The sequence below is a fragment of the Xiphophorus couchianus genome, chromosome 13, assembly GCF_001444195.1.
Source record: "Xiphophorus couchianus chromosome 13, X_couchianus-1.0, whole genome shotgun sequence".
Classification (NCBI taxonomy): Eukaryota; Metazoa; Chordata; class Actinopteri; order Cyprinodontiformes; family Poeciliidae; genus Xiphophorus; species Xiphophorus couchianus.
In genome coordinates this window covers 8,866,691-8,885,381 of record NC_040240.1, presented here as the reverse complement: position 1 = coordinate 8,885,381, position 18,691 = coordinate 8,866,691, and the positions used below count along the sequence as shown (strand labels likewise).

Here is an 18,691-nt window from a genome sequence, read left to right as displayed (position 1 = left end):
TCAGAAATAGAGATTCTATCTAAATAAACCAGAAATCTGACAAACAGAGGAGCAGATTGCTGCCATGTCCTTTTTAAACATAGAAAGCAGAAAGCCAACTTTTTAAACAAATAAGCTAAACACAACAGCAGCTCAGACTGAACATCAACGACATCTCAACAGCTACATGGATCTTTAATTAGAACTTGACAAATGCTTGTACGTTCCCACAGCATGATCTATAAGAAGACTTTTTCTGATGGAGGACCCTCATAAAAAACACTAATTAGAGCAATCAGGCACTCGTATGAAGGAGTGTTTGTTTTGTTTCTTTTTTCGCTTTATATTCTCACCAGTCGGAATTATTTAATCAACCTACTTTGGTCCTTTGATACTTTCTTACCATTTAGACAGAAAATATCAACGCCATTTTACCTCTTTTCTAAGTAATTAGTACTTTTTCCATCAATGTAAAGAAAGTATTGACTTAAAGCAAGCTCCTATTTTGTGCTGAAAAGTTACTTGTTAGTTAGTTTTTGTATTAGAAACGTGCACAAATACTTGCAACTAGACCAAAAATACTTGGGAAGATGATGTGGCTTTTGGAGTGTGTCTGTGGTGGTGGGAGGCTAACATGGCATATCACTCTAAACATAATGAACCTCAAGGTGGAACGTGTTGGTGGTGCCAGCAGAACAGTGGCTATGAGCAAAGAAAGACCTTTTCAATCTCTTAACCACAGATTCAAATATGAGCTGATGTGAGCAGTTGTACCAGACCTTCTTGTTCACGTGTCTCCAGCATGCCCCGTGGTACTTTTGCACATTTTTGCAGAGAGAAATAAGGGATGAGTACACGCAAGGGTAATGAAGCCTCCTACTGAGCCGTAGGGAGAAACTCCATCTCTCCTCCGCCATCTATCACCACTCTGAATCCCACCTATGGAGTGAGCAGGCTCTGCCACATCCTATTCACCTCCAGTAGCATGATAAGCATGCGGGATAATGTACCGAACATGGACCATGTAAGACTCGTCTCCTTCAACTTCTGCCCTCCGTCACTTCAATGCCACCCTCGTCATTCAGAGTATGTTTTTTTTCTTTTCTGCTCATCAGGTGTGAGATTTAGCTTCTTGACTGTTTTTTTCTTCAGTCCCTGCATCCTTGAGACTCCAGCTTTATAGAAACTCTCATTATTTCTTCTCTCGGAGCCATGCCTTTAGCTATGCAGGTGTGCCACAACCACAAACTTGACCCATAACAAACTTTGACTATGGGTCAAGTTTGTTTAGTATTTATTCAATAATTTGAGCTGTATTTGGCCAATAAACTTTGATGTGGCCAATATTTTTCTCCAGAGTCAGAAGGGCAAAGCACTAGGTACTCTAACTGCAACACGTAATATGTTTGCATCACTCTGTTAAACTTCCATGGGTAGAGGTCACAAAAAATAAATCACTTTTACTGCCTATAAATAAGTCATGATTTAAAGAAATTCAGCGGCCTTTTTAAGTGTTTTCATTATTACAAATTAGCCTCCTACAGTTAAATATTTATTTCCTGAATGTTTGTAAAATTTGTTTCCACAATTTTTCATTGCAGTTAAGGAAAAAAGATAATCATGACAAGTCTCAGTCTGACAGTTGAAAACGTAAAATGTATAAATTATTAATTGCTTTACAGTAAAACAAAACGAAAAATGTGGGGAAAACAACTTTATGACAGACTCCAAAAAGGAAAAGAGAAATGAGATCACAGAGGGATCTTGAGGCCCCTGTGGCTCATTGTGAGTGAAAGATGGCTTCAGGTTTCGAACAGGAGACAATCTGACCGGTCCATCCTTTGAGGGGACGCCACGCAGAACCTTCAGCAATTTCACCCAACATCCCTGCTCTCCCCAGTGGCCACACAGGGATCTATGGCCCAGTAGCCTCAAATCTAAACCTGCTCCACTGGGAGTGTGTGGTATTTCCATAAATAGACTCTGGAACAAAACTGGTACCTTTGCCTGGAGCAGCCTCCCCGCCCCCATCAGCTCAGCTTCCTTAAATAGTAAAAACAACATGTTTTTTTTTCTTGTTTACCACCACTTTTTTTCAGTTTTTTTTTTCAGCAAGATGTTTTAAATAAAAATAAACTGAACTTATAAATCATCTTAATATTTGAAATTATTCTTACATGCCAACTCTAAAAGCAGCAAACCACTGCAAAGTTTCCAATTTTTGCAAAATCCAGCCATTATCGAATCATTAAGCAATACTGTAATTCCCACAGCACAAAAAGAACCATTCTTTAAAGAAAGCTCGATGTGAATTGCACGTATTTTCATGTTACTAAATATTCCACAGTCAATAGTTGTATTATAAAATGATACATTAAAATTATTAAAACAATTGGATACTGAGGTACATATAGTGCAGAGAACTTGCTGCAGATTTCAGGATGTCACGTTTAGTTCAACAACGCCCTTAAAGACATGTCGAGTGAGTTTGTTGAGACAAAAACTTGACTAGGGAACCTAAAGTCCCAACCTCACCATAGTACCTTTGGGAGTGGTGACTATGAGCTCAACCTTCTCATCCAACATCAGTGTCTGACCTCACAAATGCGCGTATGGAAGAATGGTGATAAAATACACATAATCACATAATTCTTGTGGAGAGCCTTCCCAGATGAGGTAAAGGTGGTTTAGCTGTGAGAGATTGGACTATATCAAGATAATCCCAAACAATTAAGAAAGGGACGTTACGCCAGTCCCTATGTGTGTGAAGGCAGATGAGCAAATTCCCTTGGAATCAAAGTGTAAATTGATAGAAATCCTGGACATGCGCTGATGTTCAGCTTTGTTGCATTTTTGTTTACAGTTTAGCTTGTGGATTACTGCCTTATTTCATATTTCACTTTTAAATCTTTTTCTTTTTGTTTATTCCCACAAACATCTCATCTCTTTGCATCTGGTCTGGTCTGCTTCTCGTCACATTTCACATGGAGCAAAAGTTGAACTGCTTTAGGTTTCCTGCAGTATAGACTTTTTGTTTGCATATTTGATAAAGTGTCATTGTTTTCTAAATCTGTTAGCTTCTTTTCCAAAGTGCTCTCCTGGGCCCTTTAATTAGAGACCATGACTGCATGTATCATTCAGAATTACTGCTCCCTATCCACAGATGTGCAAGTTGGCTGTCCGATCTGCACAGATACCTCCTATATCAGCACAGATGTTGGCTTTAAAGCTCAGCCGGCCGAGGCTCCTAAGTTTCTTAAGATTGAGTCCATCTTAAATGAGCCTTGTGGCAGACAAGAGGCATTTCTGAAATTTGTTTCTACAATAAAATTATTTTCTGATTTTTATGTCACAGCTTTAAATCATTGCGGTTAAGTTCGCAGCTACCTAATATTTGCCGAACCAAATGTTCTCAAAACTTAAATCGTTATTTCAGATTATGAAATAACTAAATTCTTAAGTATAAAAACTGTTTTTGATTTGGTGCAATAAACTCAGAGCAAAGTTTTCTTCTCTTTTTGATTTATTTCTTTTGTCAAACTTAAATGTTTCAAACCATAACAATATTGTAATATCCGCCAAATAGATGCGATTAGAAAAGGAGATGATTTCAAATTATTAGATTTCTAAAAGGGAAAATAACTAATCAAACCAAACTGACCCTATGTGAAAAGACAACTGTACCCTCTTAAATATTGAATTAAGTGTGATTTAACACATACTGTTGAGCATGATCAAAAATGTTCAGTCGGGTAAATCCCTTTCCAGAAAGTTAACATTACCTAGCTTTCCGATCCAAAACAACTTTTGAAATGTTAGAGACACTTGTCTTGTTAGAAAATCTGTTTATGTTCATGTTATATAATGTCTAATTATTTGAAATGAAGCTGAATCTAAAAGTCTTATTTTGATGTTTTTAAATCGTATTTCTTCTCATTGTGACCATAAAACCTTTCTCTAGAAGGCCTTTCACTTGCTCATGTGGGTAGCTGCAGATTTTGGTTGAGCTTGAAAGGTGTTGATTTGGAGCACCAATTGTGTCAATTTTAATGTGAAACCCGCTCTGCTTTTGACACAAACGCTGATGTCAAGTCTTTCATTGAGGCTAGGTGATTTCCCAGAGCTAAGCAATTTCCATTCCGTGATAGTTTGAGTCAGATGGAGGAGACGTGGACATATTTAGGTGTGTCAGAGGAATAATGATCCAGAATTCACATCAAAGCCTACTTTGGAGGTGAATAATAATAATAAAAAACTAGCATTAGGCTTATGCACTACATAATTACAGATCAAAAATGACAAACATGGAGAATATTAAAGATTATAGACCAAATGAAGCTTTCACATCCAAACTTTCTTTTTTCCAGGCACCCTCAGACTAACAAACTGTATATAGAGTCAACACCATAAATACTAATAATGCTTCTGATTATAATAATTATGATAATTAAGCTAGCTATTTATAAATGAGTGGATGCCTAAGTGCATCCTTCCAGTACATGCCAATTGTTGTTGGACATTTTGATTCCCTCTACAATAAGTGAATGGCAGAGTCAAAGCATTGTTTTGTTTCTTCTCAATTAGGGACCAAACAGTAGAAACTTCTAAAGACAACCAATCAAAAGCCCCCTGTAGTACCATGTTTCGATTGGCTAATATCTGTCACCCCGGGGTAAGACACAAAACTCTTCCTAATTGCTCCAGATCTGCGTTTCATCCTGCTCTCAGCTACTCTTAAGGGGGCCGTATGTGTGACTGAGGAAGGGTAGAAAAACGTTTTAATGATGTGGGGCTGTTTCGCCGGTGCGATGTGGAATCAATATGCCAAATCAAAAAAAGACTGTGGGGCAGATCTGGAAACAGCACAGCTGATGATTCTTGAAATTGTGTAACTCTTCTCAGAGACGGTACAGTTAAAGGCTGCTGTTACTGGGCAACGCAATAATCATGACTTTTTTAAATTTATTTCAAAGTAACCTTGAAAGTTATTTGTTTTTACTTAGTTTCCTTTTTTTTTTTAAAAAAAAATCATTCTTTGCTCCCTGTTTCAGCTGCTTTCTTCACCAAAAGATTTATTTAAAGCCGCTGTTTGTAACCAAGACTGTAACCGAGAATCTAAAAAAGGGGTGAAATAGCATCTAGCTGGGAACTTACCACGCTGACTTTGACCGCATAGAGCAGGTCAAAGGGCAGTGCGGCCACTAGGTCGATGATGAACCACGTCGTCAGGTAATGGATGCATATCTGTCGAGCGTCAAAGATTACCTGGCCGGACTTGCTGACGAAAGTGGTGCGAAAATTAAAAATAATGTCTGGTGTTAAAAAACAAAAAAGTAAAGAGTTTGGTTATCCTAAAAGCTGCACCCCAGGTCATCAATGCAAGTGGTAAAGCGGTTGGTATTCTGCAACTAACCTATGATGAAGAGAATCTCCACACCGATGTCGCTGACAGTGGTGCTGCGGGTCAGATCATCATCGTCGCCGATGAAGCACACGTTGTAGGGCACTGTCACAGCAACGTAGAAGGTGGCAAGCAAAATCAACCAGTCCCAGCCAGCTTTAAATGTGCTGTAGTGAAGCAATATGAATTTGGACTTCTTGGCATCTGCAACCTTGTATTCCGGTAGAGCAGGTGGATCCCCAAACACGTTCTGGGCAATACAAGAGAAAATTAGTAATATATATATATATATATATATAGATTTTAATTACCTAGTGTTCAGTTGGTGAAAGAACTACAAAATACTACATGCAATAATGTTCTATACTCCTTAATGAGGCACTACAACAGCACATATTGAGGTCAGTATTTGAATTTAATAGCTATTGGCTATTAAACAAATTATATAAAATAACCCTTGAGGTTCCTAAAGGAAGTTTCTGAGCTGTATGCACAAGTGACAAACAGCTGTGTATCTTGTCTGTATATCTTGTCTGCAAAAAACACAACAAAACAGAATTTTAATTGGGAAAATTAAGAAATGTAGCCCATTCAAAAGTGAATCTTTACTATCCAAACATCTCAAACTTATAACTTTTCTTCCTTACTTTGGATGAGTTCATCGTTTACATGATAACTATTGTGTATGTATATTTTTTGTGATTCACACTTCCCCTGTAGGTATTGTTTTTCTCTCCAAATAATCAAACAGACTTGTAGGCACAGAATTTCTGGGATAAATTTTGAGTGTATAAAAACAGAGCACCTCTCTGAACAGCAACTCCAGATTCTCATTGAAAAATCAGCTGTTTTATACTCATTGGATACATAACACTAATGCAAGTTTTACATAGCTTTGCTAGACTTCCAATAAGCTGTGACTGTTGTCATTTAAAATTCTTTCCTTCACTGTCCGGCTTTCTAATAGAGCCAATGCAGCCTTAGTACATAGTATTTGTTCAAAAGCTGCACTAAGTCATCAATGTTTAGTTGCTTCTCAATAGGCCCTGTGTTCGCTTGACGCCCCATCAAACTTTCTCCTTGATTCTCCAGCTTAAGACCGTTATAGTTCCCTTTGCAAAACACTTCAAGGAAATGATAAGTTGCATTTTTCTCTTCTATGCTGATTTTGTGAACGGACCGATGTCAGAAGTCAGAGCATCAGTTTTCGACACGAAGGCCAAGACAACAGGATCCCTACACTGAGTTTGTCTTTGGGAAGACTCCATATTTTATTTACGTTTTCTCATCGATGCTGCGCAACACATGTTTTCAAACTGCTGCTGTCAGTTTTTCTTTTTTTTTTTTTTAGTAAACTCCACAGCATGTGGTTTATGAATCTCAGAGGGACATTACAAAAGGCTAGATCTAGGTTGTAAAACCATTGCAACTAGCCAATTGTCGGATTGCTGGTCATTAGTCTAGGTCATAGAACAGTGTAGATAAGGACCCAAATGCACAGAGGATGCAGGTGGTTAAAAAAAACAAAAAACTATTTACTTTACAGAATGAGAAAAAAAATGTCTAAAAATCAATGTCCAGGTGAAAAACCCACCAGTTTCTTGCACCATACTAGAGGTAACAGTGAGAATTGACTAACTGAGAGATGTTTAACCTGGAGAGTTGATTACTGAACAAGAAGCAGGCGGTTGATTAGAAACAGGGTGCAGCTGTGACAGAAGGAAGGAGCTGAAGTTGAACTGAGGAAACAGGGTAAACACAGGGAATGTGGGAAACAAGGAAACAGAAATCAGAAAGGTAAACAAACAGACGCAATCCAACAGAAGAAATAATCAAGATTCAAATCAAAAAGGTGATAAGAAAACACAACAGCAATGGGGACACAACTTTTCAACAACTGAGATAGCACACACAGAACTATAGCTAAAGTCTGTCATTATATTTATGGGTAACTCTTTATTTGACGGGTTGTGAATAAGACTGTCATGACACAGTCGTAAACATGACATAACACCTGTCATGAACACAAGTAAGTCTTCATTCGGTAAATCATGACACTTTTAATACAAAGTTGACATTATTCAAGATGTCTTTGTATTACTGGTTAAACTTTAAAAATGATGTAGCTTTATGTTATTAAAGCTAAAGTTTAATCAGTAATACTTTTATAACAAATTTATGTCAGATCATGATTTCTTGGTTAATGTCAAGTTGTCATAACAAAGACATTTTGAATAATGTCAACTTGGTATTAAAAGTGTCATGATTTACTGAATGAAGACTTAATCATATTCATGACAGGTGTTACGTCATGTTTATGACGGTGTCATGACAGTCTTATTCACAACCCGTCAAATAAAGTGTTACCTGTTTATGTTTTATGCATTTAAACATTACAGCAACATGTTAAAAACAGGTTTTACAATCATCTGTGCCGTGGTTTAATGAAAGTGCTAACTGATTCACACAACCCTGTTTTGAGGGGAAGACGGGCAAGTTTAAAAGCAATAGCATTCTGTTGTTATTTTTAATGAGGCACTCATGCTAACATTACAGTCCTTGCCTCTAAACTGTTTAATTGCTGTTTGTGGAAGCGCTAGCATTCAGACATCCCACCTGTCTGCCCTTGATTTTGTCATCAGCGCTTCAACAACACCGTCAGTGCTCCCCTTTCTCCACACGGTGACCCTCACCCTTGTTTGAAAGACCTTTTCCCACCCCGCTCTGTTGTTTGCACAACGTGGCGATACCTTGTTGATTTTAATCTTGCTCTTCTCCCTGCTGTGGAGGTGACCAGAGATGTGGTAGAGCACGGTGCTGCCCCGCAGACGAGTCGAGCTGAATGAAGAGCCGGTTTTCACCCTGCCGCGTCGTCTCTCTGTAAACACACACACACACACACACACACACACACACACACACACACACACACACACACACAAAATGTTGGTGCTACACACCGATCTACAACAACATCTACCCCCCAAGGTTAACTCTTGATGATTGAATCAGTCATTAGGCTTGATGAAAAACACATAATATTCTGTCCTAAATAGGAAAACATGAATATTCAAAAGGAGAATAAGTAGTTTGTTTATACCTACAAAAAAATGTGTTAGAAATGTCACGTTTGTACAGCCAAAAGTATATTCAATTTTAGTAACATAGCATTGGCCAATAATGCTCTGCTAACTCCGTTTTCTGCTTTTAGGAAAAAAGGTATTTATGTATATTATGTTGTATTTACTACAAGTAATTATAGGGGTGTGAGTTGGCAATCATGCCCCTGTGCGCCTTTTTTTTTAGTTGTACTGCAGTAGGAGAGCGTCAGATTGTGCAGGAGTGATGAGTTCGGTCAGAGGAGTGGGGTAATCACAGAAATCACATCACTGCCGCTCGGTCCAGGCCCGCTTCTTCACTGATGTGAGCCAACAGGAAGGGACTGAGGCCAGATTGGTTTGAGAAACTGGCCTTTTAGACAATAATATCGCCAAAGAGCAAAAGTGAAAACCGCTTCCGATCGTTCCCTTTGGAAAGTCTGTGCGCTCCCTGTGTGTTTTGTGTGGACCCCAGACAAGACGAGCGGACAGGGGCCCATCCATAACACGGTGCAGTCTTGGGGGACGCGCGGCTACAGGAGCATGGAGACTGAGACGCGCTTATTTTTAGATCTAATGGATTTCCCTACACTCCTATTGCCTTACAGTAGGGAGGGAGTTGAGGAGAGGGGTGAGTGTTGTGTATGACGGGGCCACATGTAAGAGTAGAAAGCTGAGGCGAGAATGGACAGTTTCTGGTAAAAACAGCTGGAAGAGATGAGAAATAGAGGTGATGGAGGAACAAGGAAGTGGGGGGGAAAACAAAAAACAGTGGGGATGGAGGCAGCTAACAGTGAAAATGTATGACAGAAAGAGAAAGAGGCTGGTACAACAAATGTCTGCTGAGTGCAAAGATTAGGTTTCCTTCTTTCTACTAGTTAATGCCCCGAGAGATAACTAAGTGGGTCATGTGTGAGGTATCCCCAGCTTGGGTGGAAATGCCCTTCTTTTGTCAATTTTGCAATATGTATCAGCTGAAATCCCCGTCCGAAGTTGAAAGATGTAAAACGGCAATCAAACCTCAATGATGAAAAAATAGTGAACGCCAGGCATCAGACTGTGATGCTTAAGTTCATTAATCATTATAGTGTCTGCTTGACATCACTAGACAAGCTCAAAAAATTCAAGCAAATTATAGTGAGGTGAGTCATGTGGAAAAAGTAGGACGCCCCAAGACATTTTTTTTTTTTTTTTACATATTCTGGCATATGGATATTTGGTGTCAAGTTTTACAATATGGAAGAAGTCAAGCAATGTAAGCAAAAACATGCAAATCTGCAGAAGGCACCATTCAATTTCTCTGTGAAAATGTACCTGTGGTGCTGAATATTAAGCATCCACTTTGCAGCAACTAGTATAGGATTTAAATTGGCATCAAAGAAACCGTAGTTCTGTCATTTCGGTTTAAGGAAAGCAGTTTGCAAGTGGGGAGGGGATTAGAAATGACTGCCAACATCAATAAAGTTCACGCTGAGAGCAGACGACAAGGTGCTAAAGTTCTAGTTTCATCACAGGGCCTACAACTGGCTCTTGCTATTCTAGATTTAAAAGCATGTGCCTATTCAATCAGAATAGGATTGCACAAATATCACTGTCGGGGAGGAAGCTGGAGTACCCAGAGAGAACAACCGCATGCACAGGGAGAACATGCAAACTCCATGCAGAAAGACTCCTGTCCGGGAATCAAACTCAGAACCTTTTTGTTGCAACAGTACTACCAACTGCGCCACTGTGCATACCCTTATTAATAACCTTATTCATCCTGATCATCAAAATAAATTGTGTTATTTTAGCATCAAAATGCTAAAATAACACAATGAAAAACAGCAATGAACATATACACCGTGTTCCAAATTATTATGCAAGTGATATTTTCTCTGATTTTCTTAAATGGTCAATGCAACTGATGGTCAGTATAATTTTCAAGTCATGAACTATTACAGTATAAATCAAATTTTACTGAATAAAGCTCCCCATGAGAACATTATTTTTTTCAAAAATAAAAAACTCAAAATGCACTGTTCTAAATTAAAAAGCACAGCAGATTTTCTAAACATTTTATGTTTTATAAAGAACTGCAAACAGTCATTCTATGAATATGCAGCATTAAGTGGTGACATGTACTAAAATCAAAAGCTATTTCAATCAAAAACATCTTAACAGACCCAGTTATATGTTACCATAGGATCCTTCTTTGATATCACAGCACAATTCTTGCATCCATTGAACTTGTGAGTTTGTGGATAGTTTCTGCTTGAATTTCTTTGCAGGATATCCTTTGTGTGTGAAATGGCAAACTAGAATCAACAGTTTCAGCACTGAAGTTTATGTTTACCTTCTTTCTTGTCCTCTTGGATGGCTTTGGCTTTAGTGTCGGTAATGTCCTTAAATGAGGCCAGGAACAGCACCACGTCACCCTTCTCATTCTTAATGGGCACAATGTCCAGGAGACACCAGAACAGAGCAGCTGAAATGGAAGAACATCCTTGTTACCACTAATAAACACCATCTCTAGTTACTTTCTGAATGGATCTACGGCATGTGGGGGTGTGTTTGTGTGTGTCTAAACTGTATAGGGGTGTGTGTGTGTGTGTGTGTTTTCACAAAGCAACAGTTCTATACATTCTTGTACGTACTAATGAGCCTGTCTACAGCTGGAAGTCGCCAGAGAGAGGCTGAGCCTTTAAATAGCCCGAGCCAGTGTTCCCCAGACACAACAGAAGATAAACCTATCTCCCAGATCCCATTCTTGTTGAATCGATTGCTTTTTTTTTTTTTTGGTGCTTCGGTAGAAGCTTTGAAAGATTAGTGCTGAATATTTTATTAGGTAAAAACTCATTTTGGCCAAATACACACAGGAAGCTGACTTGGATGATATAATTAGGGCTAAAACATGTATGTTTTCCAAAGAGAGAAAACATACACAGTAAATGGTGGAGTTTTCTTGTTCACTACATGTCACAGTCAACTACAAGTGTGTTGTTTATTATTGTTCGTAAGGTCTTGCCATATTCTTTTACTCATTATAGTCAGCAGGCTCTATCCACACTAGTTTATTCCTTGCGTTCAGTTTCTTATTTAATTTTGCTTTCCTCTGCATTTTGGTGTATTTTCTGAGGTTAGTCTCAGCCGTTTCCCTCTCACCTTGTCATTCAGCTTGTCCTTGCTCAGGGTGCGCTAGGCTTTTTTATTGCCTGTTGTTTTGACAGTCTATTTTTACCAGTCAATTTTTTAAATGATCTTAATGACATACTCAATAGTATTTTATATCCATTCTGTTTCATTAATATTCAGCCCGAGCAAGCAGAACAGAAAATCCACAATTCTTTCCATGATGACGTTTACAACTTCTTAGGAGTGTTGGACTGAGAAGTGGTTCCTGTCACAAGCTCAGAAGACTTGCAGTCCCACTAGATGTTTGCTAATTGCTGCTGGCTAGTCTAGCGGAGCAGGGTTTGGAAGGCACGGGGAAGGGGTGCTGTGTCAGGCAGAAGCGCAGCTTGGAGACCGCAGCTCCAAGGAGGAGCTTTGTGGACATTTGTGAGACCTAGCATTTAGGCAACCTGGAATGGTTGCCATGGGAGAGGATTTCTCGAACAAGCATGAAAGAATCAAAGCATCTCTCGAGGTATGCTTTTCATGAAGGAATAGCATTATAACATGATTTAAATCTTTGTGATTTAAAAAACACAAAGCCTTTCATTGAGGGCCCTATGTTTTTAGATGACACTGCATTTCCACAGGATCCTGCATTAATTCTTTCATTCTGGAAGCTGAAATGAAGTCCTGATCAAGAGGGATTTCCTACGGAGTCTCCTCTCATTACTCCCACTCATAAAAATTTCCTTGCAAGACGATAATCACAGTATTTTGGTCTTTGCGTGTGTTGATGTGAGCGGGAAAGTCTGCGTGTCGGTGAGGGGCGGCGGCACGATCAAGCACACAGCAGGAGAAGGAGCTTCCCTGATTGCGAACACGCAGCGCTCCCTTTTCTTAGACCTGCAGACAGACAGATGGAGGACAAACTGATTCAATCAGCCTAGTTTGCTTTCGGGACTCTGCTGTGGCTGATGAAAAAAGAAGGGGATGCTGAAACAAAAGAGCAGCACAAGGGATAAGAGCCAGAGTAGTGGGAGGCAGACAGATGAATCAGCAGAACCATGTGGATGTGCGAAACATACGAGAAAAAGAAAAAACAAGAGTGATAGATCAGTAACTGAAAGGAGACCTTCTGTGATGGTAATAGCTAAGCTGTGTGTGTCTGTAAACAACAATGAGCTACCAGCTAAATTGAATTTAAAAGGTAATCAAGTAAATACACAGAAAAACAGTAAATCAGACGCATTTAGTATAATTAGCATGGAATAAGCCATTTTCCGATACCACATGGCATCGTTAACAGACTTTACAGCAGCTGTCTTTGACCTGTACTTCCCCTGAGGTGCAAAAATAACCACATTAAACACAGCAATAAAAAAAATCTCTACTTAATGTGACATTTTTTCATGAATATTTGTGTTTTCTTGGAAACGTAATGTTTTGTTGGGCTCCAGATCGACCCTTCATTCGTCTGTGCTCCCTATTCGTGTTCTCATGTTGGCATTTTGTCAATTCACTTCTCATGCCTTGAAACAAACCAACGTAAATCACTTGTGTGTATTTAGCTCATTGCCTGTTTTTGTAATCAAGTATTTCTATAATGGTTAGTACTCATAACATGCTAAAAAAATATTCCACCACATGTAATTTAGTTGCATAGTATTTTCTGAAAAGATGATACATTGTTTCCACTCAATGTGACTTGGAGCCTCTGATTCTTTAGATGCCAAATCAAACCAAAAACAACTTTAGGCAACTTCCTACATATTATGTATTGGAGTCTTGACACCACATTTCCCCATAGTAGAATTGAACCAAAATTAGAGCTAAAATTGTAATAGATGTAATTATTTTAACATGTCAGCTATTGAAGCAGATATCAAACTGGTACGAAAAGCATCATGATGTTTCAAGTATGGCGTAACCAGAATTACAGAGGTATATAACAAAGGTACAAAGAGAACAACATCATTTTCTTGTTGGGTTAGTTATTACTATTTTATCCAGAATGAGACCCATGAGTAAAGTCATTCCTCCACCAATTTGTACCATGTACACAAAATCAGTGCATCAAATCACCGCATTTCCCTCTGTAATTGAGTATTTTGATAGATGCTCATATATTAACATAACAGTCTTATTTCCTTTTATTGTGGTTCCTCCTTTTGTTTGGGGCCAGTAAAATTTCATAAAATATGAGAGATTATAAATACTGACCAATGCAAGATACGTTCAGGAGTCCTCCTGGCGGCAGAAATTATTTACTGGAATCATACAGCCACATGTCCTTACAGCAGAATATGGGCAAAAGGTAGAAAATCAGCTTAAACTGTTCAGATGTTAAAGGAAGCACAAGTGTATTTGTAAAAATAAAGGGTAAGAAACATATGGAGAAAACCAAAGCCAAGTCTAAAAAAGTTGGATACAAATTTTAAGAAGTGGAAAAAGAACAGAATTGCCGAAATGAACAGCGTCCTTCTGAGAAATGTTACTGCTGCTTAGTAAACTGTCTTCCACAAAGTTAACTACGGTACTTTTATTTTAGTAGTATTATTTCATCAAATTCTTCAAGTTTTTCATTTCTTTATTGGTTAACACAAGCACTTCCTTTTGATTAACACGTTTATTATTGTTTTGTTTTCTCTAATTGTGTTGCTTCTCCATTGTTACTCTGTTTAGCAAATTGTTCAGTAAATTACCATATTTTAACTGCAGGGTGTTTTTGTCTGCTCCGAAATTGCTGTGTTTTTTTTTGTTAGTTTTTTTGCATTTCATTAATGTTGTGCTTTGTTCAGCATCAGTACAGTAAGTCATTTTTCTGCTACATGTCAAAGGAGCTTAGCAATTTCCGAGTCTAAAACTCTTACATTATTTAGTGCATACGTTTTCTTATTTTAGTTATTTTACACTCCTATTTCAATTTTTTGATAGATTCTTTTTCTTATTTCATTGTGCTGTGATTTATTTAGTCATTTGTTTCTTCTTTGTAGTCAGGAGAACTCAAGGGACATTTTTTAAAAAGTATGATTATGGACAATTAAAGCACATTATTAGACCCCTGTATATGTACAGTATGTGATGCAGTGTGCATACATATTTTTGTTTGTCTGAGGAAATAGAGAATCCTAGATGTTTTTAAAATATCTCCCATCACGCTGAAGTGGGCATTTTCTAAGAAGTGATTTCAAATTTACAGTATGTCAAAACTCTGGAACATAAACTCATGAAAGCCTCACCCCTTATATAATAGTTCCTATTTCATCTCGTCATTATTTTCACTGGCACACAGATCAGACTCCAGTTTGGAGTATAAAAAGAAAAACTTTAAATAAAGATGTCAGACCATATGGTACCATATTAGATCCCAACAAATAAAACATGGGCTGAAGACTTGATATGCTCAATATTTTCATTTTAATCAGAAAGGCTACACGACACCACAGCTGGAAGAGCTGAATGTGACGGATAGAGACGAGGCTGAGCAGTCAGGCGTTGGCAGCTATTAAAATTTTAATGTTCTGGGAGTTGGACCATAAGTGGGACATTTCTAACCTACGACATTGATTTATCGCTGCTAAATGGGCGCAGATCAATAAAAGAAATTTAATATCCATTTCTGTCTTTATTATTTCATCCATCCATCAATCAATTTCTTGGCTCAAATGAAGCTTCCTCAGCTAATGACACAGTAACACATTTATGGAGACATAAAAAGACAAAGTCCCACATTAAAGCCATCATATGGATTATCTCTTATAAATCTCAAAGCTTGTCAACTGGCCTTGGTTTAATCTCCTGCTTGATGAATGGCAGAGGAATGCAGCCGTTATGCACAGTGCCTTTAAGTGTTTATACACAACCTGTAACCATGTATTTCAGAAAACCAGAGAAGGAAAAATAGCTATTAGGAGACCAGTATTGAAAGAAATCCAGAACAAGAGAGCCCAATAAAATGCAAAGTTAGAGTTTGTGCTTATAACGTCGCAAACTGTAAAAATGGTCTCAGGCTCTGAACACATTTCCAAGGCATCGTATCTGTAAACATGAGACAAAATGAAAATTGAAAGAATAAAAAAAAAAAAAAAACATGAAACAAAATACATACCTGTCTTTGTGTAGAACATAATTTCATTTTTAAACTCCTTGCGCTCCTCCAAGGCCTCGTCGATGCTCAGGATGATGCTTTCGCTGGTCTCGGGCCCGTACAGGAACTTACAGGCACAGCTCTTCTGCATGACCTCAGTCCGAGAAAAGCCTGTGAGTTCACAGAAGCCATCAGAGCAGTAGACGATGGGAAAGCCCTTCGACATCTGAGCATTGGCCAGGATGAAGTTACTGTCTGCAAAGAAACAAGAGAGGAAATGGAAAGTGAGCAAAAGCTGTTCTGGTCAGTGGGGACTTTAGTTAATTACTGTAACACTGTAAGTGGAATAGTACATTCATTGTAAAAAGGGGAAAAAGCACACTCTCTGTCTATTTCATTTTTTTAAAAACAAAAAACTAGTTATGAATCAAACAATAGAATCTTTTGTTTGTTTGGTTTTACCACAACTGTAGGAGTTTGTCTCTAACAGTGATGTTTCTATTAGGCTAAAGCCTCTGACTGAGAGCATATCAAAATTGGATAAAAATAGAATCATAAATAAGGAAAGCATAAGAAATACAGAGTCAAACAATTTTTTTACAGTAGGTTTTAAACATGTTTATGTCGCCCATAAATTTTGACATTTGAGTGTGCTGAAAAGGATAACATTTGAGCACAGTGTCTGCGGGGACTGATAAAGTTTTTACGGCCACCATTAAGCTGCCGTTCTAAAAGCTGTTATTTTTCACTCTTGTCTTGAGCCTGGACGTTGGGACTGAATTTGGCTTTTAGCAGACGCTTTCCTAAAAAGTATACCTATGGCTTGAAATAATGTTTAAGAATAGAAAAAAAATTGAATTTGCAAGCTGATTTTTTTGGAGGGGGTTTTATTGTTTAGAATCAATGTGAAAGTCAAAAATGCAGCTGTGGGGATTTTTTCAGCTACAACACAGTATGAGCTCAGTGTATAAACGGAATATTAACCAGCATGTCTTTAGATAACGAAGCTGTGGTGTTGAGACATGCATGTTTAAACTTCATAGTTCCCCTCACCACATTACCAGCTTTAAAAACTTCAAAAATGGAAACAAATGCAACTGGTCAAGTGGCGCCTCTCCAGCTCTGTGAAAGAATTGCTCTCAGTGGACACAGGACTGATGATGTGACTTTTAACACAGCGATCCGCAGCATGATGGGATCTTCAGTTCAGGCATATGAAGGCCCGGTGTGGGTTGAATGAATAGAGGTCATGTGGTTCGGTGAGCTTCCCATCTAACTGCACGCTGGAGAGCAACAGAGCCCGACACTTTACACTCAAATGCATTTTTATAAAATATTTCATATTAAAGCTATATTTGCAGGACTTTTTTTTTTTTTTTTTGGCAGATTTGCATCTAATGATATTGGTTTTGTTTCTTTTTTAAAAAAAAAAAAAACAACTTTTATTCAGAATAAAGTTGAAGATTGGGGAAGTTCTGAATTGACGACGGAAAGAAAAAAAAATCTCTCGCGGGCTGACGTTTATCACAGTTAATTAGCCAATTGAGTCTCATTCTGGACAGCCAGTCAAAGCTAAGCAGCTGTTTATACCTGAATATCTGCGATGGCACACAGACCTGCTATGCTAACATACACTCACGCTGCCACAAGGCTGAGCTGTGCTGATAGACAGCTAATATATCCGGCACAATACTCATTACACATGGCAGTGGACAATGAAGGTTTGACAAATTGTGAAAAGTGTGTACTTGTGGATTTGAGTGTTTCCTGCTGCCATTTGATAAGAAGCTGAACAGCGAACCCTGGCCAGTATATTGTACAAGTGCACTAGAACGTTCGACACAGTAATTGGAGAACAAATACATTTTCAGACGTTTGCGAAATTACAGTAAACGATTGAGTCACGGACACATCTCCAGACGTTCACACGCGCAAACATGAGCAGCGGTATGAGACATCCAGCTTTTTTCAATTACACTGCATTACAAAAATCTATTTTCTACATCAATAACTCACTTTTTGAGCAACCTGGTTGTCTAAATTGCTTTATGTCGCAAGTCAAGCTTTGTTGAGCAAAAGCCACCTTGGGTTTGAACTACAAATGGAAATTCAGAGAGTAAAAGATTGTGTATCCGGTTCTCAAGAGGAATCAGATGCTTGTTTTCCATTCTGTAGGAAGCATTTAACTTTTCATGCTATTTGTTGAAACTAAACTGCAAAACTCTTGTTTTAATTGAATTTTTGGAAAGATTGTCATAATATTTTAAGATATACTCAGCTTACACTGTAGCTGAATCCATTCCAGACAAAAAGACACACCCAGATATGTCATATAAGAGATGACACTTTGATGGGACAACCCGGACAACTGCAGGTCTCTGTATAGGGACTGGCTGTCAGGGGCCACTGAGGCTCTGGTTAAATAAAAGACTGAGGCCACTGTGTTCCTGACAAAGGCCTAAAGTGTTTCTGGTAGCAACTCGTAGAGCAAAGGAGGATGGCGCTAACAGAAACCTAATGTTTACAAAGACATATAACTAGCATAACATTTATATTACAGGGGTTACGCAGCTGACATGTTGTATTGTACGTGTTTTTCTGGAGGGAAGAGAGACTCAAACTGATGCCACAGCTAGGAATGGGAAATGATAGGAATTTAGCTATATCAATTCTATTATCAGTATCACTTATCGATTTGATTCCTTATTGACTCCGGACCATGGAACGCCATCTTGGACATTATGCCCAGCGTGTAGAAAACATCATCACGCAAATACGTCTGATGTTATTGGAACTGACAAGTTCTAGCAGGTTCTACTATCCGGTCCTTGATTCCCATCCTTAACCCGAAAGATCGAAAAGATGAATGAAAACCCGTCAAACCGGCTCCTTCCTAAACTTCTGCTTACATTGCTGTGATAATAGAAATATTACTTTGGCCAAAAATGGCATGCTTACACAACTCTCATTCAGTTACTGATTAAACTAACAAGGCCATCATCAAAAACATATATGAAACTATATAACTAA

General features: G+C 38.3%; 1 protein-coding gene across 1 annotated transcript in view; it reads right to left on the bottom strand.

Moving 5' to 3' along the window:
- Positions 1-18,691, bottom strand: part of kcnh8 (potassium voltage-gated channel, subfamily H (eag-related), member 8) — a 61,162-nt gene that overhangs the window by 31,467 nt on the left and 11,004 nt on the right. The window contains exons 2-6 of the mRNA XM_028037253.1: positions 15,683-15,916; positions 10,814-10,945; positions 8,131-8,258; positions 5,393-5,630; positions 5,134-5,291 (exon numbers count right to left, since the gene is read on the bottom strand). Coding sequence (XP_027893054.1) covers positions 5,134-5,291; positions 5,393-5,630; positions 8,131-8,258; positions 10,814-10,945; positions 15,683-15,916 — 890 coding nt within the window. The remainder of the gene's footprint in view (positions 1-5,133; positions 5,292-5,392; positions 5,631-8,130; positions 8,259-10,813; positions 10,946-15,682; positions 15,917-18,691) is intronic.